The sequence below is a fragment of the Salvelinus fontinalis genome, chromosome 1 (assembly GCF_029448725.1).
Source record: "Salvelinus fontinalis isolate EN_2023a chromosome 1, ASM2944872v1, whole genome shotgun sequence".
Taxonomy (NCBI): Eukaryota; Metazoa; Chordata; class Actinopteri; order Salmoniformes; family Salmonidae; genus Salvelinus; species Salvelinus fontinalis.
The window spans coordinates 25,051,688-25,073,182 of NC_074665.1; the positions used below are offsets into that span (position 1 = coordinate 25,051,688).

The following is a 21,495-nucleotide window of genomic DNA, read 5'->3' on the forward strand; positions in this document are numbered from 1 at the left end:
TTTACAACATTAACAATGTCTACACTGTATTTCTGATCAATTTGATGTTATTTTAACGTACAAAAAATGTGCTTTTCTTTCAGCTCTGTGGTCCTGGAATTCTCCCCGTGAACATTTAAAAATTTGATGATCTACAGTCGTGGTCAAAAGTTTTGAGAATGACACAAATATTCATATTCACAAAGTCTGCCCCCTCAGTTTGTATGATGGCAATTTGCATATACTCCAGAAAGTTATGAAGAGTGATCAGATGAATTGCAATTAATTGAAAAGTCCCCCTTTGCCATGCAAATGAACTGAATCCCCCAAAAACAGTTCCACTGCATTTCAGCCCTGCCACAAAAGGACCAGCTGACAGCATGTCAGTGATTCTTTCATCTGGCCACTCTACAATAAAGGCCTGATTGGTGGAGTGCTGCACAGATGGTTGTCCTTCTGGAAGGTTCTCCCATCTCCACAGAGGAACTACGGAGCTCTGTCAGAGTGACCATCGGGTTCTTGGTCACCTCCCTGACCAAGGCCCTTCTCCCCCGATTGCTCAGATTAGCCGGTCGGCCAGCTCTAGGAAGAGTCTTGGTGGTCCAAAACTTATTCAATTTATGAATGATGGAGGCCACTGTGTTCTTGGGAACCTTCAATGCTGCAGACATTTTTTGGAACTCTTCCCCAGATCTGTGCCGTGACACAATCCTGTCTCTACGGACAATTCCTTCAACCTCATGGCTTAGTTTTTGCTCTGATAAGCACTGTCAACTGTGGGACCTTGGACAGGTGTGTGCCTTTCCAAATCATGTCCAATCAATTGAATTTACACAAATGGACTCCAATCAAGTTTTAGAAATATCTCAAGGATGATCAAAGGAAACAGGATGCACTTGATTTCAATTTCGAGTCTCATGGCAAAGGGTCTGAATACTTATGTAAATAAGGTATTTCTGTTTTTATTTTTAATAAAGTAGCAAAATTGCTAAAAACCTGTTTTCGCTTTGTCATTATGGGGTATTATGTGTAGATCGCTGAGGATTTCCCCCCCATAACTTTTTTAAAATACAGACTACCTAAAAAAATAAGTGAAAATTGGCATACTATTCAATGAATTCTGATAATTTTCTGATAAAAGAAGTGGAGTGCAAAAAACAAGTTTGTACCCCATATTATAATTTGCTCCATGTGGACACAAGGCTGCTTGGCTTATCTCAGATGCAAAGAGGAATAAATTTGCAGCTGTTTCTAATTAATGAGTAATGCCATGCTGGTGTGTGGTAACATTCCAATAAAACCCAGTCCTGAAACGAAATCTATGTTGAAAATAATGTTAAATCCTTGGAAAAAATACCACATTCACACGGATGTGCACAAAGTATGATGTTCGGATTTGTAACTTCAATCCCAATTATACCATACTTTCGCAGTTGTAAATGAGAACTTCTCAACTAGCCTAACCGGCTAAATAAAGGTGAAATAAAATAAAAAAAAATGTATACTTTGACTAAAACTATGACTTATTGACTTAACCTTTCTAGGACACACATTCCGCTAGCGGAACCCCCCCACAATATTCCGCTGAAAAGGCAGCGCGGGAAATTCAAAACTATTTTTTTGAAATATGTAACTTTCACACATTAACAAGTCCAATACAGCAAATGAAAGATACACATCTTGTTAATCTACCCATCGTGTCCGATTAAAAAAATTCTTTACAGCGAAAACACAACATATGATTATGTTAGATCACCACCAAGTCCAAAAAACACACAGCCATTTTCCCAGCCAAAGATAGCAGTCACAAAAAGCAGAAATAGAGATAAAATGAATCACTAACCTATGATGATCTTCATCAGATGACACTCATAGGACATCATGTTACACAATACATGTATTTTCTGTTCGATAATGTGCATATTTATATCCAAAAATCTTAGTTTACATTGGCGCCATGTTCAGAAATGCCTCCAAAATATCAGGAGAAATGGCAGAGGCACATCAAATGAAATAAATACTCATCATAAACTTTGATGAAAGATACATGTTTTACATAGGATTAAAGATACACTTGTTCTTAACTCATTGTGCAACGTTATGGGTAAGCTTTGGCCATCGTATTTTAGCTAAAAAATATATATTTCTACAGGTGTGGGCATTTAATTGTTACCCAGAAATGATTTGATATTGAGATTAAAACAAGCAGCTGCGTTGGACATTACATGACCAAAAGTATGTGGACACCTGCTCATCTAACATCTCATTCCAAAATCATGGGCATGAATATGGAGTTGGTCCCCACCTTGGCTGCTATAACAGCCTCAACTCGTCTGGGAAGGCTTTCCAATAGATGTTGGAACATTGCTGCGGGGACTTGCTTCCATTCAGCCACAAGAGCATTTTTGAGGTCAGGCACTGATGTTGGGCGATTAGGCCCGGCTCGCAGTCGCCGTTCCAATTCATCTCACAGGTGTTCGAGGGGGTTGAGGTCAAGGTTCTGTGCAGGCCAGTCAAGTTCTTCCACACCGATCTTGACTAACTATTTCTGTATGGACCTCGCTTTATGCACGACGGCATTGTCATGCTGAAACAGGAAAGGGCCTTCCCCAAACTGTTGTCACAAAGTTGGAAGCATGAATCGTCTAGAATGTCATTGTATGCTGTAGCATTAAGATTTCCCTTCACTGGAACTAATGGGCCTAGCCCAAACCATGAAAAACAGCCCAGAACCATATTCCTCCTCCACCAAACTTTATAGTTGCCACTGTGCATTGGGGCAGGTAGTGTTCTCCTGGCATCCGCCAAACCCAGATTAGTCCGTCGGACTGACAGATAGTGAAATGTGATTCATCACTCCAGAGAACGCATTTCCACTGCTCCAGAGTCCAATGGCGGCGAGCTTTAACACCACTCCAGCCGGTGCTTGGCATTGCGCATGGTGATCTTAGGTTTGTGTGCTGACGTTGCTTCCAGAAGCAGTTTGGAACATGGTAGTGAGTGTTCTAACCGAGGACTGACAATTTTTAAGCGTTACGTGCTTCAGCACTCGGCGGTCACGCTCTGTGAGCTTGCGTGGCCTACCACTTTCCACTTCACAATAACAGCACTTACAGTTGACCGCGGCAGTTCTAGCAGTGCAGAAATTTGATGAACTGACTTGTTGGAAAGGTGGCATCCTGTAACGGTGGCACGTTGAAAATCACTGAGATCTTCAGTAAGGCCATTCTACTGCCAATGTTTGTGTATGGAGATTGCATGGCTTTATGCTCAATTTTATACACGTCAGCAACGAGTGTGGCTGAAATAGCTGAATCCACTAATTTCGAATGGATGCCCACATATTTTTGTGTATATATAGTGTATTTCTGTCTCAGCTTAGGCTGTAGTATCAAACATGATGGTATATACTGAATGAATCTTCGCCTCTGCCTCTCCTCTCTGCTAGGCTAATATCTACTTTAAGTGACAGCCCTTTCCAAGGTACATGGCTGCACAGCTTTCTGTAGGCTGTATATAATGCAACTTGGTGTGGTTATATTTCATTCAATACATCCAGACCAAAAAGACAGTTTCAAGTTTGTAGTTTATTTACATATGATATTATAATTCATTTAGCATTTCTCATCCACAGAGATTGTCATCTCTGTTATGTGCATTTTAATACATTTATTTGAAAGAAATCAAAATGTTAACATTATCAAGCATGTATTTTAAGGCCAGTTTTGTGTAATAAATTCACTGTATGAGTGGTAGGGAAAATGTACTGTAGTAGATTTGCAGACATTGAACGTGTGTGTTATCCTAGTTTCAGAAATTGGGCTTACATCTGTATGAGTTCTTCTAGTTAGGCACTGTAGCAACGTATGCAGCCTAGTGGAGAAAAAAATAGATATCATCATATATAAATGCTAAAAAGGCACCGTTAAGCTTTTGGGTCGTTCCGTATGATTTACATCGTTTTCTGACTGCACCCCTTTAGATTTGAACTGCACACTTTTTGATTTGACTTTTTGATTTCCACCATGTTTGCCCATGGTGGAAGTGGTCAGAAAGTGACTTTTTGGACCTGAATGCATGAATGACAAAACATTCAGGAGGTACTCAAAGTTGATCCATTTTGCATAACCCACATTACCACGGCTTGATCTCTCAAGAAGATAAAACGGCTAAGTTTAATGTAATTTGAAAGCTTACAAACAGGGTTGTCAAACTATTCTATAATTTATTGAACATTTGTTTTAATTAAACAATTATTTTCTTTAAGCTTTAATTTCTATTATCTAAAAACACATCAACTCTGATTTTCTCATTTTCACTCTTGGCATTCTCTCAACCAGCATCATGAGGTAGTCAGCTGGAATGCATTTAAATTAACAGGTGTGCCTTCTTAAAAGTACATTTGTGGAATTTCTATCCTTCTTAATTCGTTTGAGCCAATCAGTTGTGTTGTAACAAGGTAGGGACGGTATACAGAAGATAGCCCTATTTGGTAAAAGACCAAGTCCATATTATGGCAAGAACAGCTCAAATAAATAAAGAGAAATAACAGTCCATTGTTACTTTAAGACATGAAGGTCAGTCAATCCGGAACATTTCAAGAACTTTGAAAGTTTCTTCAAGTGCAGTCGCAAAAACCATCAAGCGCTATGATGAAACTGGCTCTCAGAGGACCGCCACAGGAATGGAAGACCCAAAGTTACCTCTGCTGCAGAGAATAAGTTCATTAGAGTTACCAGCCTCAGAAATGGCAGCCCAAATAAATGCTTCACAGAGTTCAAGTAACAGACACATCTCAACATCAACTGTTCAGAGGAGACTGCATGAATCAGGCCTTCATGGTCGAATTGCTTCAAAGAAACCACTACTAAAGGACACCAATAATAAGAAGAGACTTGCTTGGGCCAAGAAGCACGAGCAATGGACATTAGACCGGTGGAAATCTGTCCTTTTGGTGTGATGAGTCCAAATTTTAGATTTTTTGGTTCTAATAGCCGTGTCATTGTGAGACGCAGAGTAGATGAACAGATAATTCCCACTGTGAAGCATGGAGGAAGAGTTGTGATGGTGTGGGGGTTCTTTGCTGGTGACACTGTCTGTGATGTATTTAGAATTCAAGGCACACTTAACGAGCATGGCTACCACAGCATTCTGCAGCAATACTCCATCCCATCTGGTTTGCGCTTAGTGGGACTATTGTTTGTTTTTCAACAGGACCAAGAAGGAGAGTGATGGAGTGCTGCATCAGATGACCTGGCCTCCACAATCACCCAACCTCAACCCAGTTGAGATGGTTTGGGATGAGTTGGACCGTAGAGTGAAGGAAAAGCAGCCAACAAGTGCTCAGCATATGTGGGAACTCCTTCAAGACTGTTGGAAAAGAATTCCAGGTGAAGCTAGTTGAGAGAATGCCAAAAGTGGGCAAAGCTGTCATCAGGGCAAAGGGAGGCTACTTTGAAGAATGTCAAATGTAAAATATATTTTGATTTGTTAACCACTTTTTTGGTTACTACATGATCCCATATGTGATATTTCATATTTTGGATGTCTTCCCTATTATTCTACAATGTAGAAAACAGTACAAATAAAGAAAAACCCTTGTGTGTCCAAACTTTTGACTGGTACTGTAAAGGAACATGAAAAAAAATCTGAGTTGACGTGTTTTTAGATCATTTATGTTAAAGCTTAAAAAAGGAAATCATTTTGATTTTAAAAGCTTCCTTTCAATATATCATATAACAGTTTGATAACCCTGTTTGTAAGCTTTCAAATGATATCAAACTCAACCGTTTATCTTATGCAGTGATGAAGACATGGATGCCTCATGGTAGGGTGGGGTATGCAAAATGGGTCAACTTTGAGCATCTCTAGATCCTGAATGGCATTCAGGTCCAAAAAGTCACTTTCTGACCACTTCTCACATGGGCAAACATGTATGGAAGGTTTTGTTCAGATCAAAAGGGGTGCATTCAGAAAGGGATTGAAATCATATGCAACGACCGTTTCCAGAATAAACTGAGGGAAATGAACCATTAATCTCAGTGAAGTAAATTTTATATTACTTCAGACCAAGCGTGATATTATGAAAGAGTTCATACTCCATAGTTATCCAAGTGGATTCAATATTCAGTCCTGCCTCCAATGCATCTGTCCTCTGTACAAGTATTTCCTGTCTGTGGCACATTTTTTTGATTATGTATCTGGAAAACTTTTCATCACAAAGAATAACACTACCAATCACATATGCAGGTTCCAAAGTCTCCAAACAATTGTGCTTTCAGTTGTGCATTTATCGTACCAACTCAGGCCATTTTCATACAAAATCCCATTGTAACACACAGCTATATAGATTTTGCTGGTCACATCACACATATGAACATAACATATACACATTATACAGTATAATTGTTAATCAGCTAAGCCAATGCACGTATGCACCAATCGAAAAACGAAATAAAAACATAAACAAACATGTTGAATGGAAGCTGTCATCGTTAACTTGACAGAATACATATAAGACTGCTGTGCCTCTCTCCTTCAAGAACAAAAAGGTGCAACATAGAGAAAATAAAGATGTCTGAAACACAGTTTGTGCATATTCTCATTCAAGAGCAGTCGTCTGTGTTCAGGCTGAGTGGCAGTCAGCAGTGCTGCTGCCTCGTAAGGCAGTGGGACATGCAAACAACAGACAAATCACATTCAGAAGTTGAGCTCGTTGACAGCAGACTTGTTACCATATGTTCCATCCACTTACAACATGGCTTGTTCATTACTTTCCTGTCTGCGTATCTCTATGGACAGCATCATTAGTGATGACATTGGTTGGACAGTAGACACACAAGACCAGTGGCCTTCTCTAGACAAAAGATCCTGTGTGCTCTATTGGAAGTGCCAGGCTTGTAGGCTCACATACCACTATTTTAAGGGGACTAAATCATGGTGGATCAGGTCATCTCTCCCTGTATTTATGATCCAACTCCTCTGACTTACTCTCACACCGCTCATCTTGACCTTGGCAAGTCTGTAACGAGTTCTGATCATTATAGCTACTGACAAAGTGTAGGCTGGCTAACCATTTGTTGAGATGTCCCCAGCCTGTCATAGACTAATGCTCATCCACTTTGAGGAGATATACTGTATTTATTTTCAAAGTTTGAAGTGTCCCCTGTCAATCAGCTGGTAACAGAAGGGAATACTGTGGGCACATGAGCTGTAGAACAAGGAACCCTGAATTCTGTAGTGTTTATTGTGACTGACAACTGCAGTGTACCACAGCCTTGTTTCACCATATACAGTATCATAGTAGTAACTGATCTTATTTGGCTGCTGTTTGCCTTTCACTCAAATGCCTTTAAAAGTGAAAATACTGAATCCTACTGGCCTTGTCAGATTAGAGCACCCAATCAGCATATTGGATTTGTCATCAAAATCAAATGGCCACAAAAGATTGTAAAATGTATTAAAACAATTTTTTTTGACAACTTTACATCAGTAGGGTTATCTTATGTTATTATCAAATGAGTTATTGTCTTATCTATTTACTACATTTTCTATATTTGGGTAATAATTGCTGATGGCTCATAATTGCCTCCCAAGGGTTTGGAGGAGACATTACTGGAACATGCAGATAAACAGGTGAGATTTGGACTTATGACGTTGGACTCAGCCATCATGACTGTGTTTCCAGGGCTAACGAAGGGTCTTGAATGCTCTCGACCCCAAAGTGCGGTTTAGACATGCAGTGGTCATGCATAGCCGAGAGAGCAAACATTAACACTATCTGACCATCCTCTCTTTTGTTCAATCTTCCTCCCCCAGTTAGTTTCTCTGCTTGCTCCTGTTTTAGGAAATTCAAAATAGTCCATGCAATGATATGTATGAGAGTATAAAGGGTGCCTGAAATCTTTGATTGAAAGGAGTGAGAAACCCCCCCATCTCTTAAAAACAGAGTTATAATCAACATTTGCAATTCTATTTGTTGTTTGTCCAGTGAGTCCTCTTGCTGGATGGTAATATTGGTAATGTATGTGTTGGGGAGAGGGTTTATCTTATTCACTCCTATGGAAGAGTTATTTTAGTCGTACGTGGGTAGGCTGATTGAGGGACTCTGCACTGCCCGTTGTGGGGGTGCAGGGACCAGTCAGACTGCTTAAGGACCCCCCATCTTCAGTCCGCAGAACGTCCAAGCAGGTGGTACCGTCCGCTGTGGGATGGGACAGGAAGTCACTCCCCTGGGACAGGAAATCAAACTGGTCCTCCTGCGGTTCCAGGTCACGGCCGGTGATGAAAAGGTCTGTCTCGCCCCAGTTGCGAGCGTCGGGGTCGCCATGGCAGTCGCCACTAGAACTGCTACTGTTGCCGAGGGGAGAGGACAGGTTGGGAAGGTTGTCTGCAGATGGCTGGGTGAGGTTATGTGCCGACAGGGACTTCCCCAGCCCCTGTTCCTGCTCCAAGGGCTTGCCGTCACATCCAGAGGAAAGCAGCAGCATGGGGTCCACCTCCAGGCTCATGTGCCTCCTCCAGGGGCCCTCCTCCCTCAAATGGGACTTCCCCCTCAGCTGCACCCTGCCCCAGCTATGTCCACCCTCTCTGTCCCCCTCCTCTCCATGGTCCACCCCGGAGCCCACCACCATAGAGAGGCCTGAGCTCTGCTCCAGCCTACCCCCTCGTGTAGCATCTGGGGTGGGGCTGAGGGAACGTCTTTGCTGGGGGCCCATGGGGGGCAGCTGAAGGGTGGCAGCACCAGCGGATGGTGGAGGGGGCAGGAGGTCAGGGAAGTGCGCTCGCCTGGGGAAACTACTGGGTGTGGTGAGGAGCGGGTAGGGGCTGTCAGGGGGCAGGAGAGGCGAGGGCGTGAGGGATGCAGTGGAGGCAGGGTAGGAGGGGGGGCAGGTGTTGAGGGTGAGCTCGCTGGGGGCCAGAATGAGCTGGAGGCCCCTGGAGAGATGGCCTGTTGTTGACCGGGACATCCCCCCACCACTTTCATGCCCCCCTCTGCCCTCCCCTCCCTGGGGGGAGCCAGAGGACAGGTTCTTACTGAGGATGGAGCTCCGGTAGTCGGAGGTCTGGTGCTCCAGCTCGAACAGGGGCAGGGAGGAGAGGGTGAGGGCAGACGAACCATTTTGTAACACCTGCCTGTACACATCCAGCAGAGAGTCCAGCTTTGACTCTATGGACGTCACCTGGGCGGGGGGAAGAGCAAGAGACATGACCGTTAAAAGCAGCAATGGTTCATTGCAGTTTCTAAAAAATCTAGTTGATTCAACTAATTATTATATAGTAAAAGCCTTTTTTAGTTTACTCAACTTTTTGGTAAAATTGTTACCTGAATTTAAAATGTATAGTTAGCTCCAACTTCATAAAACTAGTCAAAAATTGGGTTAGCGACACCCACACATTCAAATAGTGCTTTTATCATACAATGTTTTTCAACTTAGGTATTTGACACATACTGACATACTGTACATGATTAGATTGTGCATGTTCATTTATACAGTAATTATTATTCAACAGGTTCTCCCCTGGGATTTTGAACTAACAACCTCTTGGTTCATGAAATTCCTATCTTCCTACTACACCACCATGTCTGTGTCAATGACTGATTTCACCTGTATTCCTACACTTTGCACTGGTAAAAGTTCACAAGAAAAACGATTTGATTTTTTATAGTGATTAAGGAGTAACATTCAAACAGAAAATCATTAAATAAGTCCATCAAATCAATGATGAGAGAATAGTCAGATGAACTGATATCTGACACACATGGTGAGGTAGCAGGACGATCAGAAAGACTTGAACCAAGAGGCTGTGAGTTCCAATCCCAGCTAAGGACATGTTGAATAATAATGACTATAAATAGGTAAGTTGAAAACATTGTGTGTGAAAAGCACTGTGTGGGTGTCCCTAATTTTTCTCAAGTTGGAACTAAGTTTGGACCAGATAAAAATTGTTAAGTTCAGGTAACACTTCGACCGAAATGTTTAGTAAACTAAAAAAGACTATGTTTCAGTCACTAAATTAATTATTAGTTGAATCAACTTGATTTTTTTTTTTTACAGTGTGTGCAAGAGACACTTCTCTACGAGTACACACAAACTAATGTAATTGGCTTAATTGGTCACCTGTCTTTCCACCTTACACACACGTCCCAGCATGCTCATGTCCTCCAGAGTATCCCTGTCAGGGTGCAGCTTGTCCCTGATCTTCTTGTCGATGGGGATTTGGCCCTTACCCAGTATCTGATCCACCCTGCGATACACACACTTGTCGTATTAAACACAAAAAGTGGACAAATGGGCACATTGACCGTCACCCCAGCCTCTTCCAAGGGCACTTCCCAGCAGGCAACAGACCTAACTCTAATGGAAGCATGTCAGTGTTAGAGTTAGTTAGAACAGACACACCATGAGTAGATTCAACAACCCACACTACAGAGTCACAGTTCACACAACAAACCACAGGCTACAGTCAAAACACAATCATACAGGGTTTCTAAACTACAGCTATAATTAGCTACAGTGCAAACTACAGTTCATGTTAAAAACAATCTGCACCAACTAGTAACTACAGCCATTCTCTGTGTTCACAAAAGTTCCACAATGAGAGATTCTTATTCGTTAGCCAATTCTTTGCAGGAGGAACATCGATTCTGTTAGATTGACAGCTGCTTCTGTATCTTTACTATGTCCCCTAAGCGCAGCAACATTCATAGCAGCCCACATGAAAAGATATCATAGCATACTATGATAAATACTATAGTATTCACTGTAGTGTTTTTTTGTTGTTGCAGATTTACTGTAGTATTCACTGTAGTCTGTTTAAAGTCCACAAACTGCAGTGATACTGTAGTATTTACAGTTAACTATAGTATAAATACTGTGGTAAAATAAAACTGTACTATATACTATATAATGAATGTAGTGTTTATGCGGATTCTACTATACTGTAGTATTTCATGTACAGTTTTTGCGGACTGTAGTATACTGTAGTATTTACTGTAGTGTTTTTGCGGACTGTAGTATACGGTAGTATTTACTATCGTGTTTTTGTTTTATTATCTTTGACATGGAAGTGGAGGCTTTCTCCTTCAGGAAACGTACAGGAGAAATGCTCAAATAGATCATTTTCCCTAACCTCTAGGTAGGTAGGACTGAAACCCTGCAACCCTACCTCTTCAGAAAGTATATTAAATAATCCCACAGCACCCCACTCCACTCGCACTTTACTTTTCCCCCCTTACTAATCAAATCTAATTGAATTTGTGACATGCGCCGAATACAACAGGTGTAGACGTTACAGTGAAATGCTTACAGTGCCTTGCAAAAGTATTCATCCCCCTTTTTCCTATTTTGTTGCCTTACAACCTGTAATTTAAATAGTGTCGTGTTTTTGTAGACATTACTGTAGTATTTACTACAGTGCTTTATTTGCAGATAATACTGTAGTACATTTACATAGCAGACGCTCTTATCCAGAGTGACTTACAGGAGCAATTAGGGTTAAATGCCTTGCTCAAGGGCACATCGATAGATGTTTCACCTAGTTGGCTTTGGAATTCAAACCAGCGGCCTTTCGATTACTGGCCCAACGCTCTCACCGCTAGGCTACCTGCCTACAGTGTACCACAGTAAGTACTACACATGATCAAGGGACACTACAGTGTGTAGTATAGTATTCTACAGTATTCTACAGTTTACTACAGAATTCTACAGTAAGTACTTGTATATTCTATAGTAAACTTTCATGTGGGAGCTTTACTTCTACCACACATTTGGGGATATGTTACATTTGCTAGTTGAATGCTTCCATTTCTTAAGAAGCATTTTCGAACCTGTCTTTATGTCATCAGGGAGTCCAAAGCTTCTAAATCTGGGTCGATTCAGTGAAAGCAGTGTGTCCTTTCTGGTCAATATATACAGAACTATGATGCTCTAAATCTAAAGATCTAAAAAAGTGACCGGATAGTGTAAGCAATATATTAGAAACTCTTGTAGTCCCTTTGGAAGCCTAGAGGTTGAGCCATCGTCATCTCACCTTTAAACCTATCCTGCCTCTGTAGCTCTACAAACACAGGCTTTGTGCTCCCTGATGGACACATGGACATAGCACCATCTCCTTTCAAACCGTCCTCTGAGTGAGGAACGGGGGATAGGATGGAGTTGGGGGTAGTGGCTAGCGGGTCTACATTATTAGGGGTTGGTGTGGGAGGGGGGTTATCTAACCCTGGGGACTTCATCCCTGGGGTGGACTTCCTCCTGGCCTGGCTGTAATATAATTGCAGGGAGGGGGAGGACATGTTCCCAGGTTTGCTGCTCAGTGTGGGACCCAGTCCAGTGGCCAGTCTGTATGAGAGAGACATGGGGGTCAGATACAACACACACACACACACACACAAACACACACACACACACACACACAAACACACACACTCAAACACTTGAAGTGTATCAAAAAAGGATAACTACAGGCACCACGTATGTACCAGCTACAATTGCATTCTTTAAAACCAGACTAGACTACCACTACTACAATCCACTACTAAACTACAGTAGATTCCACTATTTTGGCTGAAAGTTACAGTGCAATATCAAGTCAATCAGGGTTATATCACTGATTCAACCGAAGACAAAAATCCTAACTCCTGAAACATTATTGTTTATTCTCAGACATTGTTAAAAACAACACCATGCAAGAGACTACAATATTTATAAAGTCACACATCGATGCATGAGATGTCTACAGTTAGCCTATTTTAGGCAGGCGAGTGGGGGGTGGGGGGTGGGGGGGGTTGCCTAACCCTGGGACAGACTTTGTTGCTGGCATGGACTTCCTCCTGGCCTGGTTGTAATATAAGTGCAGGGAGGGGGAGGAAAAGGTCTTGACTCTGGGGCTCAGCAGCTGCTGCTGAGGAGGACCCACTATGGTGTCCAGCCTGGGAGGAAGAGGTACATAGGAGGGTCAGATATACACACACACAGACAGACAGACAGACAGACAGACAGACAGACAGACAGCCAGCCAGCCAGCCAGACAGACAGACAGACAGACAGACAGACAGACAGACAGACAGACAGACAGACAGACAGACAGACAGACACACACACACACACACACACGTGAATTAAGTGGAGATGGTGAACATAGATATGAAGGTGTGTGTGTTTATGTGTCTGTCTGTGTGTGTTTGTGTGTGTGTGTGTGTGTGCATCTCACCTAGTCTGTAGACTCTTGATTCTGCAGAGCATATCCAGGTGTCCTGCAGAGTACTGTTCTATCACATCTTTCACATCATACGGGCGCAGAGTTTCCTTAAACTTCTTCTTTGCTATATGAAACTTCATGATCCTGAGTGGAAAGGTTGTGAGAATCAAACAGAATCATGTCATTGTGCCATGATCTACCTGTCATCTCTTAGCCAGCCACTAGAGGGAAACAACAGCTTAACTATGCATAAACCAGTATGTTGACAAGAAGCTGACAGTTGTTACTTTAGCCATTACCTTTTGTTTTCGGGAGCATAGGTAAAATAAACATTACTCAAATACTATCACAAGAACATTATGAAACCGTAGCACATGTCATGTAAACAAAACCTGACTGAGCTATTTTGTAACCAAACCACACTAGAATTGTATTATCCCTCTACCTTAATGTACAAGTACAGCTACCGCTGAGTGAATAACATTGATGCAGGTAAGTGGCTCTCTACAGTTGGTTCATTCTGACCCCCTAATGGCTCCAGAACTGCTCCAGTTGCTCATTATCCTCACTGTATAAATGGAAACCATCACGACAGATGAGCTGCTGTGAAAACAGTTCTGACTGAGAGGGTGTCAACCCGACACCCTGGGAAAGTCAGGGACACGTCTCCACTCCCGCTGCCCACAAAGGGGGCCTGCTGAGCAAGCAGGCTGGGCAAGGGGAGAGGGGGTCCTCTGGAGCAACAACCTGTGGGTGGGAATTGAGGTGTTGGCAGACAATCAAAATAGGAGATGGAGAGTTAAAGGGAAATGGAAAAAGAGAGGGAGGGAGAGAGAGAAGAGGTAGTAAAAAGGAGAGTGCGGGAGGGAGATGGTGAAGGAGAGGGAGAGACAGTGCCAGTATGGTAGCCACGTGAGTAAACAGAGACATGTTGTCGGGTTCAGAGAGAGTAAGGGGCCAGATGTAACAAAAACCACTCAAACTGTTCTCCCTGAGCCATCACTGGGTTAGCAGAATCCCCCTGAAGCACTGGGCTAGAACAACATAGAGGAGGCCCATGCTCTGGATCTGTTGTAGCTAAAAAAAAAAACTCAGGAGCAGAGGGGAGGAGCCCTGGAAAGCTCTGTTTAAGTGAAGATTGTGGTCGGGGATGCGTTTGCTATGTACACTGTTTAAAATAGTCATGTCCTGTACAAAATAAATAGAACGTTTTACTAAAGATTGCGTAAGAAAACAAAAGTCTACAGGATATAGAGATCTATGTAGCGATATACAGTGAGCTCCAAAAGTATTGGAAGAGTGACACGTTTTGTTGTTTTAGCGCTGTACTCCATCACTTTGGATTTGAAATGATGCAATGACTATGAGGCTAATGGACAGACTGTCAGCTTTAATTTGAGGGTATATTCATCCAGTGAACCATTTAGAAATTACTGCACTTTTTGTACACAGTCCCCCCATTTTAAGGGAGAATAGAACGTTTCTAAATACTTCTACATTAATGTGGATGATACCATGATTACGGATAGTCCTGAATACTTCTACATTAATGTGGATGATACCATGATTACGGAGAGTCCTGAATTAATCGTGAATAATGATGAGTGAGAAAGTTACAGAGGCATAAATATCATACATCCCCAAAAATGTTTATTGTAACAGCGAGAGGTTAACATGTCTTGGGGATATGATAGTTGTGCGTCTGTATCACTCATCATTCAGGACTATGTGACTCCAAAATGACACAATACATTATTTACCATTCATTTCTACTGGGCACAAAATAATCTGAAACATGACCAAAACAAACAGCAAATGCATCCAAGTTTGTAAAGTCACAAGCTTGATATAATCATTGCGTGTTAGGAATATGGGACCAAATATAAAAATGTTGACTACTTTAATACACTTAAGTGAATTTGGCTCTATTATTTTGGTCCCCTAAAATGGGGGGACTGTATAAAAAGTGCTATAATTTCTAAGCGGTTCACTTGATATGGATAAATCAAATCAAATGTATTTATATAGCCCTTCTTACATCAGCTGATATATCAAAGTGCTGTACAGAAACCCAGCCTAATCCCCAAACAGCAAGCAATGCAGGTGTAGAAGCACAGTGGCTAGGAAAAACTCCCTAGAAAGGCCAAAACCTAGGAAGAAACCTAGAGAGGAACCAGGCTATGCGGGGTGGTCAGTCCTCTTCTGGCTGTGCCGGGTGGAGATAATAACAGAACATGGCCAAGATGAATATACCCTCAAATTAAAGCTGACAGTCTGCACTTTAACCTCATAGTCATTGTATCATTTTAAATCCAAAGTGCTGGAGTACAAAGCGAAATCAACAAAATATTTGTCACTGTACAAATACTTTCAGAGCTCACTGTAGATAAGCACTCCTACCAGCTCTCACAATCTCACATCAGAATTAGACGTTCATCCAAGTTTCACAAACATCAAATTTCGGACTTCTTCCAAACGTCAAATTTTGAAGTGTTTAAGAATAAGTTTAGTCATTAACTCAGAATTGTTAAGGTTAGGTTCAGGCATTAACTCTAAATTCTTAAGATTAGGCAATAACTCCAAATGGTTAAGGTAAGGGTTATGGTTTGGGATAAAACTTAAAACAAAAATATCAAAAACAACCTTTCTATCTCTGGATTTGAAATTGCAACTTTTGGAATCAGAGGGAGACGCTTACGCCCATCCAAAACAGAAACATACTTCAAGGTAACAGAGGTCACTGTTGACCTTAGTGGCTGGTTTCTACGTCAGTATTCTACGTCGAATATGTATCACGGGTGCCCTGGCTGAAGCACTCACCTGACGGCTCTGATGACAGCCTTCAATGGAGCGGATAGGTCTTCCACGGTGACATCACAGTGGCAAACCCTGTCGCCGAATGCGTCATCATTCCCCATTCCTGTGTCCACTGAGAGACAGAAAGAGGTGTTGTGTCAAGTTATTTATTTTTTACTTTTTAGGGGGTAGATCAGCTTTAATATTGCAGATAGATTGTCGCTTCATTACAGTCTTCCGCTCCAAGCTGAAACTCAACAATATAATATGGATTTATCTTTTTCCTCAAATGAAAATTGAAATCAAATCGTTATTGGTCACATAGACATGGTTAGCAGATGTTATTGTGAGTGTAGCGAAATGCTTATGCTTCTAGATCCGACAGTGCATCAGTATCTAACAGGTAATATCTAACAATTCCACAACTAAACCTAATATCTAACAAATTCCACAACAAAACCTAATACACACAATCTAGTAAAGGAATGGGATGAGAATATAGAAGTATAAAACATATGGATGAGCAGTGACAGAGCGGCTAAGATGCAATAGATAGTAAAGAATAGATAGTGAAGGATACAGTATACAGTATATACATATGAGATGAGTAATGCGAGATATACAGTATATACAGTACATAGGCATACAGTATATACAGTACATAGGCATACAGAGGCCCATTATCAGCAACCATCACTCCTGTGTTCCAATGGCACGTTGTGTTAGCTAATCCAAGTTTATCATTTTAAAAGGCTAATTGATCATTAGAAAACTATTTTGCAATTATGTTCACAGCTGAAAACTGTTGTCCTGATTTAAGAGGCAATAAAACTAGTCTTTAGACTAGTTGAGTATCTGGAGCATCAGCATTTGTGGGTTCGATTACAGCCTCAAAATGGCCAGAAACAAATAACTTTCTTCTGAAACTTGTCCGTCTATTCTTGTTCTGAGAAATTAAGGCTAATCCATGCGAGAAATTGCCAAGAAAATGAAGATCTCGTACAACACTGTGTACTACTCCCTTCACAGAACAGCGCAAACTAGCTCTAACCAGAATAGAAAGAGGAGTGGGAGGCCCCGGTGCACAACTGAGCAAGAGGACAAGTACATTAGAGTGTCTAGTTTGAGAAACAGATGCCGCACAAGTCCTCAACTGGCAGCTTCATTAAATGGTACCCACAAAACACCAGTCTCAACGTCAACAGTGAAGAGGTGACTCCGGGATGCTGGCCTTCTAGGCAGAGTTGCAAAGAAAAAGCCAAATCTCAGACTGGTCAATAAAAAGAAAAGATTAAGATGGGAAAAATAACACAGATACTAGACAGAGGAACTCTGCCTAGAAGGTCAGGATCCCAGAGTCGCCTCTTCACTGTTGACGTTGAGACTGGTGATTTGCATGTCCTGTTTAATGAAGTTGAGGACTCTCAGCTTACTGCATGTAATCTCTGCACTTAAATAGCAAATGGAGGACGGTTTTCCCGTTGTTAATTTTCATGCCAGGTAGGCTATACTCCTGTTGTAAATAAGAAGCAATGGGCTTAATATTAGGAAAGTCGAGAAATAAATATAGTCAGCCTATAGAAAGCTGATGGGATCCTCCTCTTTTTAATAGAGCCCATCACTCAGTAATTTCATAGCCTATAGAAATGTTGCACAAGAGGAGCTTATGGGTTCTCATTAAGTGTTTGATTAGATTTTCGATTACATTTGCATTGATGTCAGAGGGATTAGAGGGACAATAGAGTGCTGAGTACCATGCAGTTAGCGAGTTTGGTAGGCTAGTAATGACCATCAGCAGCATCAGAGCTTGGAGAAGCTTAATTACCGTGACTAAACGGTCACGTGGAATTTTACTGCCTTCATGACTCGTGACCGTCAGTGTGGTGGTAAAACGGTCACCGCAACAGCCCTAGACTCTCCCCTTGTGGACTTCTTAAAAAGCACATACCGTATACAAACACCCACACTCGCACACATTCGCATAAACCCACACATACGCAGACACACAGAGGCACACATCCTCTCTACTCACCTTCGGAGGGCGCGGTGCGTGATTGACTCTTGAGGCGCAGGGAGGGTCTAAAGCGTGTGCGGTCGTTGAAGCTCCAGCTCTTCTGCACCTTGGCAGGGCTGGTTCCCGTGTTAGCGCCCGCCACATCATTGCCTGGGGAACAGCGTCGATCGTTGTTGATGGATGTCTGGCGGCTCTTCATGCTCTGGCCGCGAGGGCTTGCCATCCGCACCCGCTCCTTAAAGCTCAACTTTGTACTGGAGAGAGAAAGAGAGATAGGGAGAGGAAGAGACAGAGAGAGGGAGAGAGAGAAAGAACAAAAAGCCTGTTATTATGCATTCCACCTGAGAGAAAAATGTGTCCCGACAGAGCACACTCACAGTGTAGTGCAGTGAACTGTCCTTTCCTCAAAACCAAACATGCTTACCTCATCCACAACACACTTAGAGTACCCCATCTGCTCTCTAAGAGAGTGGTCCCTAACCCCGGTCCTGAGGAACTACAGATACAGAATCTTAATTAGAGCTAGTTTGCCACAGCAGGAAAATAATCCTGCAGCAACAGGAAATGTGAAATGTGTAGATTATAAATAATGGAAAATCAAGTCTGAAATTTCTAAATGGAAATTACAAACTTCAGAAGCCTTTTTAAACTTCAAATACACTACACATTTAAAATGCCCTGCATTGAAGGAGAGTTCTCCTGCAACAGGATGATCAAATGAAGATCCTACATCTGTATAGGATGTGTAGGATTTTTCTCCAGCCCAGCACTAAAGCAGCTGAATCAGATGGGTGGAAACAGAAGTCTACACTCTTAGAAAATAAGTTGCTACATAGAACCATAAAGTGTACTTCATTGTCCCTACATCCAAGTGGAACCCTTCACTAATACAAGGGTTCTACCTGGAACCAAAAAAGGGTCTCCTATGGTGACAAACAAATAACTATTTTTATTAGAGTGTACACACATTGTAGCTCTCTAGGACCTCTAACTCTTGTGGACCACTGTGACACTGACACTGACACACTCACAATGACACTGACCACTGTTCTAAGACAAAGACAATTACCAGGGAACACTGCAAGACTTACAATTCATATTGATGCAAAGAATTACTCTTCCTACTACTAAAACTGTAGGCTACTATCTCTGTGTCTCTAGGACACTTAGACCTGTATTGTGCCGATGGGCCTGTGCTTAGACGTACTGTAGATTTATGGCCAGGTTGGGGGTGCAGAGAGCCTCTACCTGTGACCCACCCTAAACACCCCCTGCAATGGCAACCGGACAAGCATGCAATGCTGTGCATCAATCAGATGGTGTGACAGTAAGCCCAATGCTCAGGCTTGATTCTGCAGGCACCAATGATCAGTGAGCCAACTCCCAGATTCAGACTAAAGTTTTTGTGGAAACTTCAGGAGGGAATATCGCGCTCCAGTAACGATAAGGAAGTTATTAACGATAACAGGGACCTTGCCCAAGCCTTGGTCAATGAAGATGCATCAATGCAGTGTGGGTTGTGTGGAAGACAGGGATCATTGGGGTCAAGGGTCAGTCATGGTGGTTGCAACCATTTTTTATGAATTCATGCAGTGGCACCATGCAGCCAAGCTGAGGGACCTCAGCAGACCAATGGAGATCGGGATGGACTGTATATTTCAGAGATTAAGGACTGTATTAACTGTTCAGATTTCTACACACAGAACTACTTCCGATACGCAAGGGGACCAGGATATAGTTAGTTAGGGGTTGTGTCTGATAAGGGGATCCAAGGGAGGTGGGGGTCAAAATCAACAGGCAACAGGTAACAGGTAACAGGCAGCAATCCCATTAGACAAGCAAAGGGCAAATACAATAGTCTCATTGAAGGGAAGGGGGTAGGTGGCAGTTTGGGGGTTCTCTCATCATCCTCCATGCACTTGGCCGTTAGAAGGCATTCCCAGAGATCATGTGACCAGGGAGGAGCGGATGCTGGGTATTGGGTACCTCCTAAATGTCCGTGTGTAATACCTTCTGAAGCGCCTCCTATTACTATGACCCTTACTAGGGGGTAGGGAGGAAGACAAATAGAGGAGGAAGGGGTTAACACACCATGGAGTAGGAAGGGGAGGGACGAGAGACATCTGTACGGTCAATACTGTCAGAAGTTTAAACTTGCGATTATATATCTCACATTCCATGTTGTCAGTGCTGAAGCATAAATATAACTGAGGATTATATGGCTCACATACATTTAGCTGTAGGCCTAGGAGTTTACATAAAAAATATGAAGGTTCATTTGTGGTGGTTATGTCCTTAGACTACATTCTTAGAAAAAAAGGCACTATCTAGAACCTAAAAGGGTTCTTCGGCTGTCCCCGTAGGAGAACCCTTTGAATAACCCTTTATGGTTCCAGGTAGAACCCTTTTTGGTTCCAGGTAGAACCCAATTGGGATAGGGTTCAGAAGCCTTTCCTCAGAGCATTCTACATGGAACCCAAAATATTTCTACCTGGAACTAAAAAGGGTTCTACCTGGAACCAAAATAGGACAGCCGAAGAACCCTTTTGGAACCCTTTTTCGTTTCAAGAGTGTAGACTGTCAGAAGTCATAGGTTGTGAAGAAAAGATTCCAAAAGAGCAGAATAAGCAGACACACCCCCAGTCTCATATTCTCACACCTTCACACGCACACACACACACACACACACACACACACACACACACACACACACACACACACACACACACACACACACACACACAGTGTTTAGCTGGTTGAGTTTATACGTCTGTTTTACCAAACAAATTTGCTACTGTAAAGGAACTAATAACATCATCTAAGTTCTAAACCCTTGATGTGAGCGATGCTTAGGAAAAATGTAATTGTACAGCTAATTGTATAGTATAAATTTAAGTGCATGAAAAGATGGGGTATAATTATGATTTCAAAAGCTCTTGCATAATTGACTAAACCACAACAGAAGTTCTTTGAGAAGCCAATGAAAGCATACAAAACCCAATAACTTCTAATAGCTTGGAGAATTAGCAGAGAATTACAGTTTGTGTGTGTGTGTGTGTGTGTGTGTGTGTGTGTGTGTGTGTGTGTGTGTGTGTGTGTGTGTGTGTGTGTGTGTGTGTGTGTGTGTGTGTGTGTGTGTGTGTGTGTGTGTGTGTGTGTGAGACTGCGTGTGCGTGCGTGCGTGTGTGTGTGTGACTGCGTGTGCGTGCGTGCGTGTGTGTGTGTGACTGCGTGTGTGACTGCATCTGTGCTATGCATATGTCTCTCAACAGAAAATCCACATTTATAAAAGCTGCACTGGCATGACATGAGAAATCCACCGTTGCCAAAAGAGCACTGTATTGTAAAAACAATAACCAAAAATCATAATTAAAGTCACAAATCTCTCTGTCTCTCCCTCCTCCTCTCCTTGTCTCTCGGCCTGCCGACTGAGACTAGTGTTTGATGAGTTATATAAATACCCTTGGAATGGAAAAAGTGCGTCATGGTGCAGACATGGTACAGAC

At 42.2% G+C, this 21,495-nt stretch overlaps 1 protein-coding gene across 2 annotated transcripts in view; it reads right to left on the reverse strand.

The window, feature by feature from the left end:
- Positions 1-3,546: 3,546 nt before the first annotated feature.
- The window catches only part of LOC129851043 (potassium voltage-gated channel subfamily KQT member 5-like), a 163,322-nt gene continuing 145,373 nt past the window's right edge, over positions 3,547-21,495 (reverse strand). The window contains exons 10-16 of one of the 2 annotated variants that reach the window (XM_055917215.1): positions 18,008-18,243; positions 16,000-16,108; positions 13,192-13,323; positions 12,776-12,910; positions 12,201-12,320; positions 10,101-10,227; positions 3,547-9,161 (exon numbers count right to left, since the gene is read on the reverse strand). In XM_055917215.1, coding sequence (XP_055773190.1) covers positions 8,049-9,161; positions 10,101-10,227; positions 12,201-12,320; positions 12,776-12,910; positions 13,192-13,323; positions 16,000-16,108; positions 18,008-18,243 — 1,972 coding nt within the window. In that variant the 3' untranslated portion in view covers positions 3,547-8,048. The remainder of the gene's footprint in view (positions 9,162-10,100; positions 10,228-12,200; positions 12,321-12,775; positions 12,911-13,191; positions 13,324-15,999; positions 16,109-18,007; positions 18,244-21,495) is intronic. The other variant, XM_055917225.1, reaches the window with a different exon arrangement.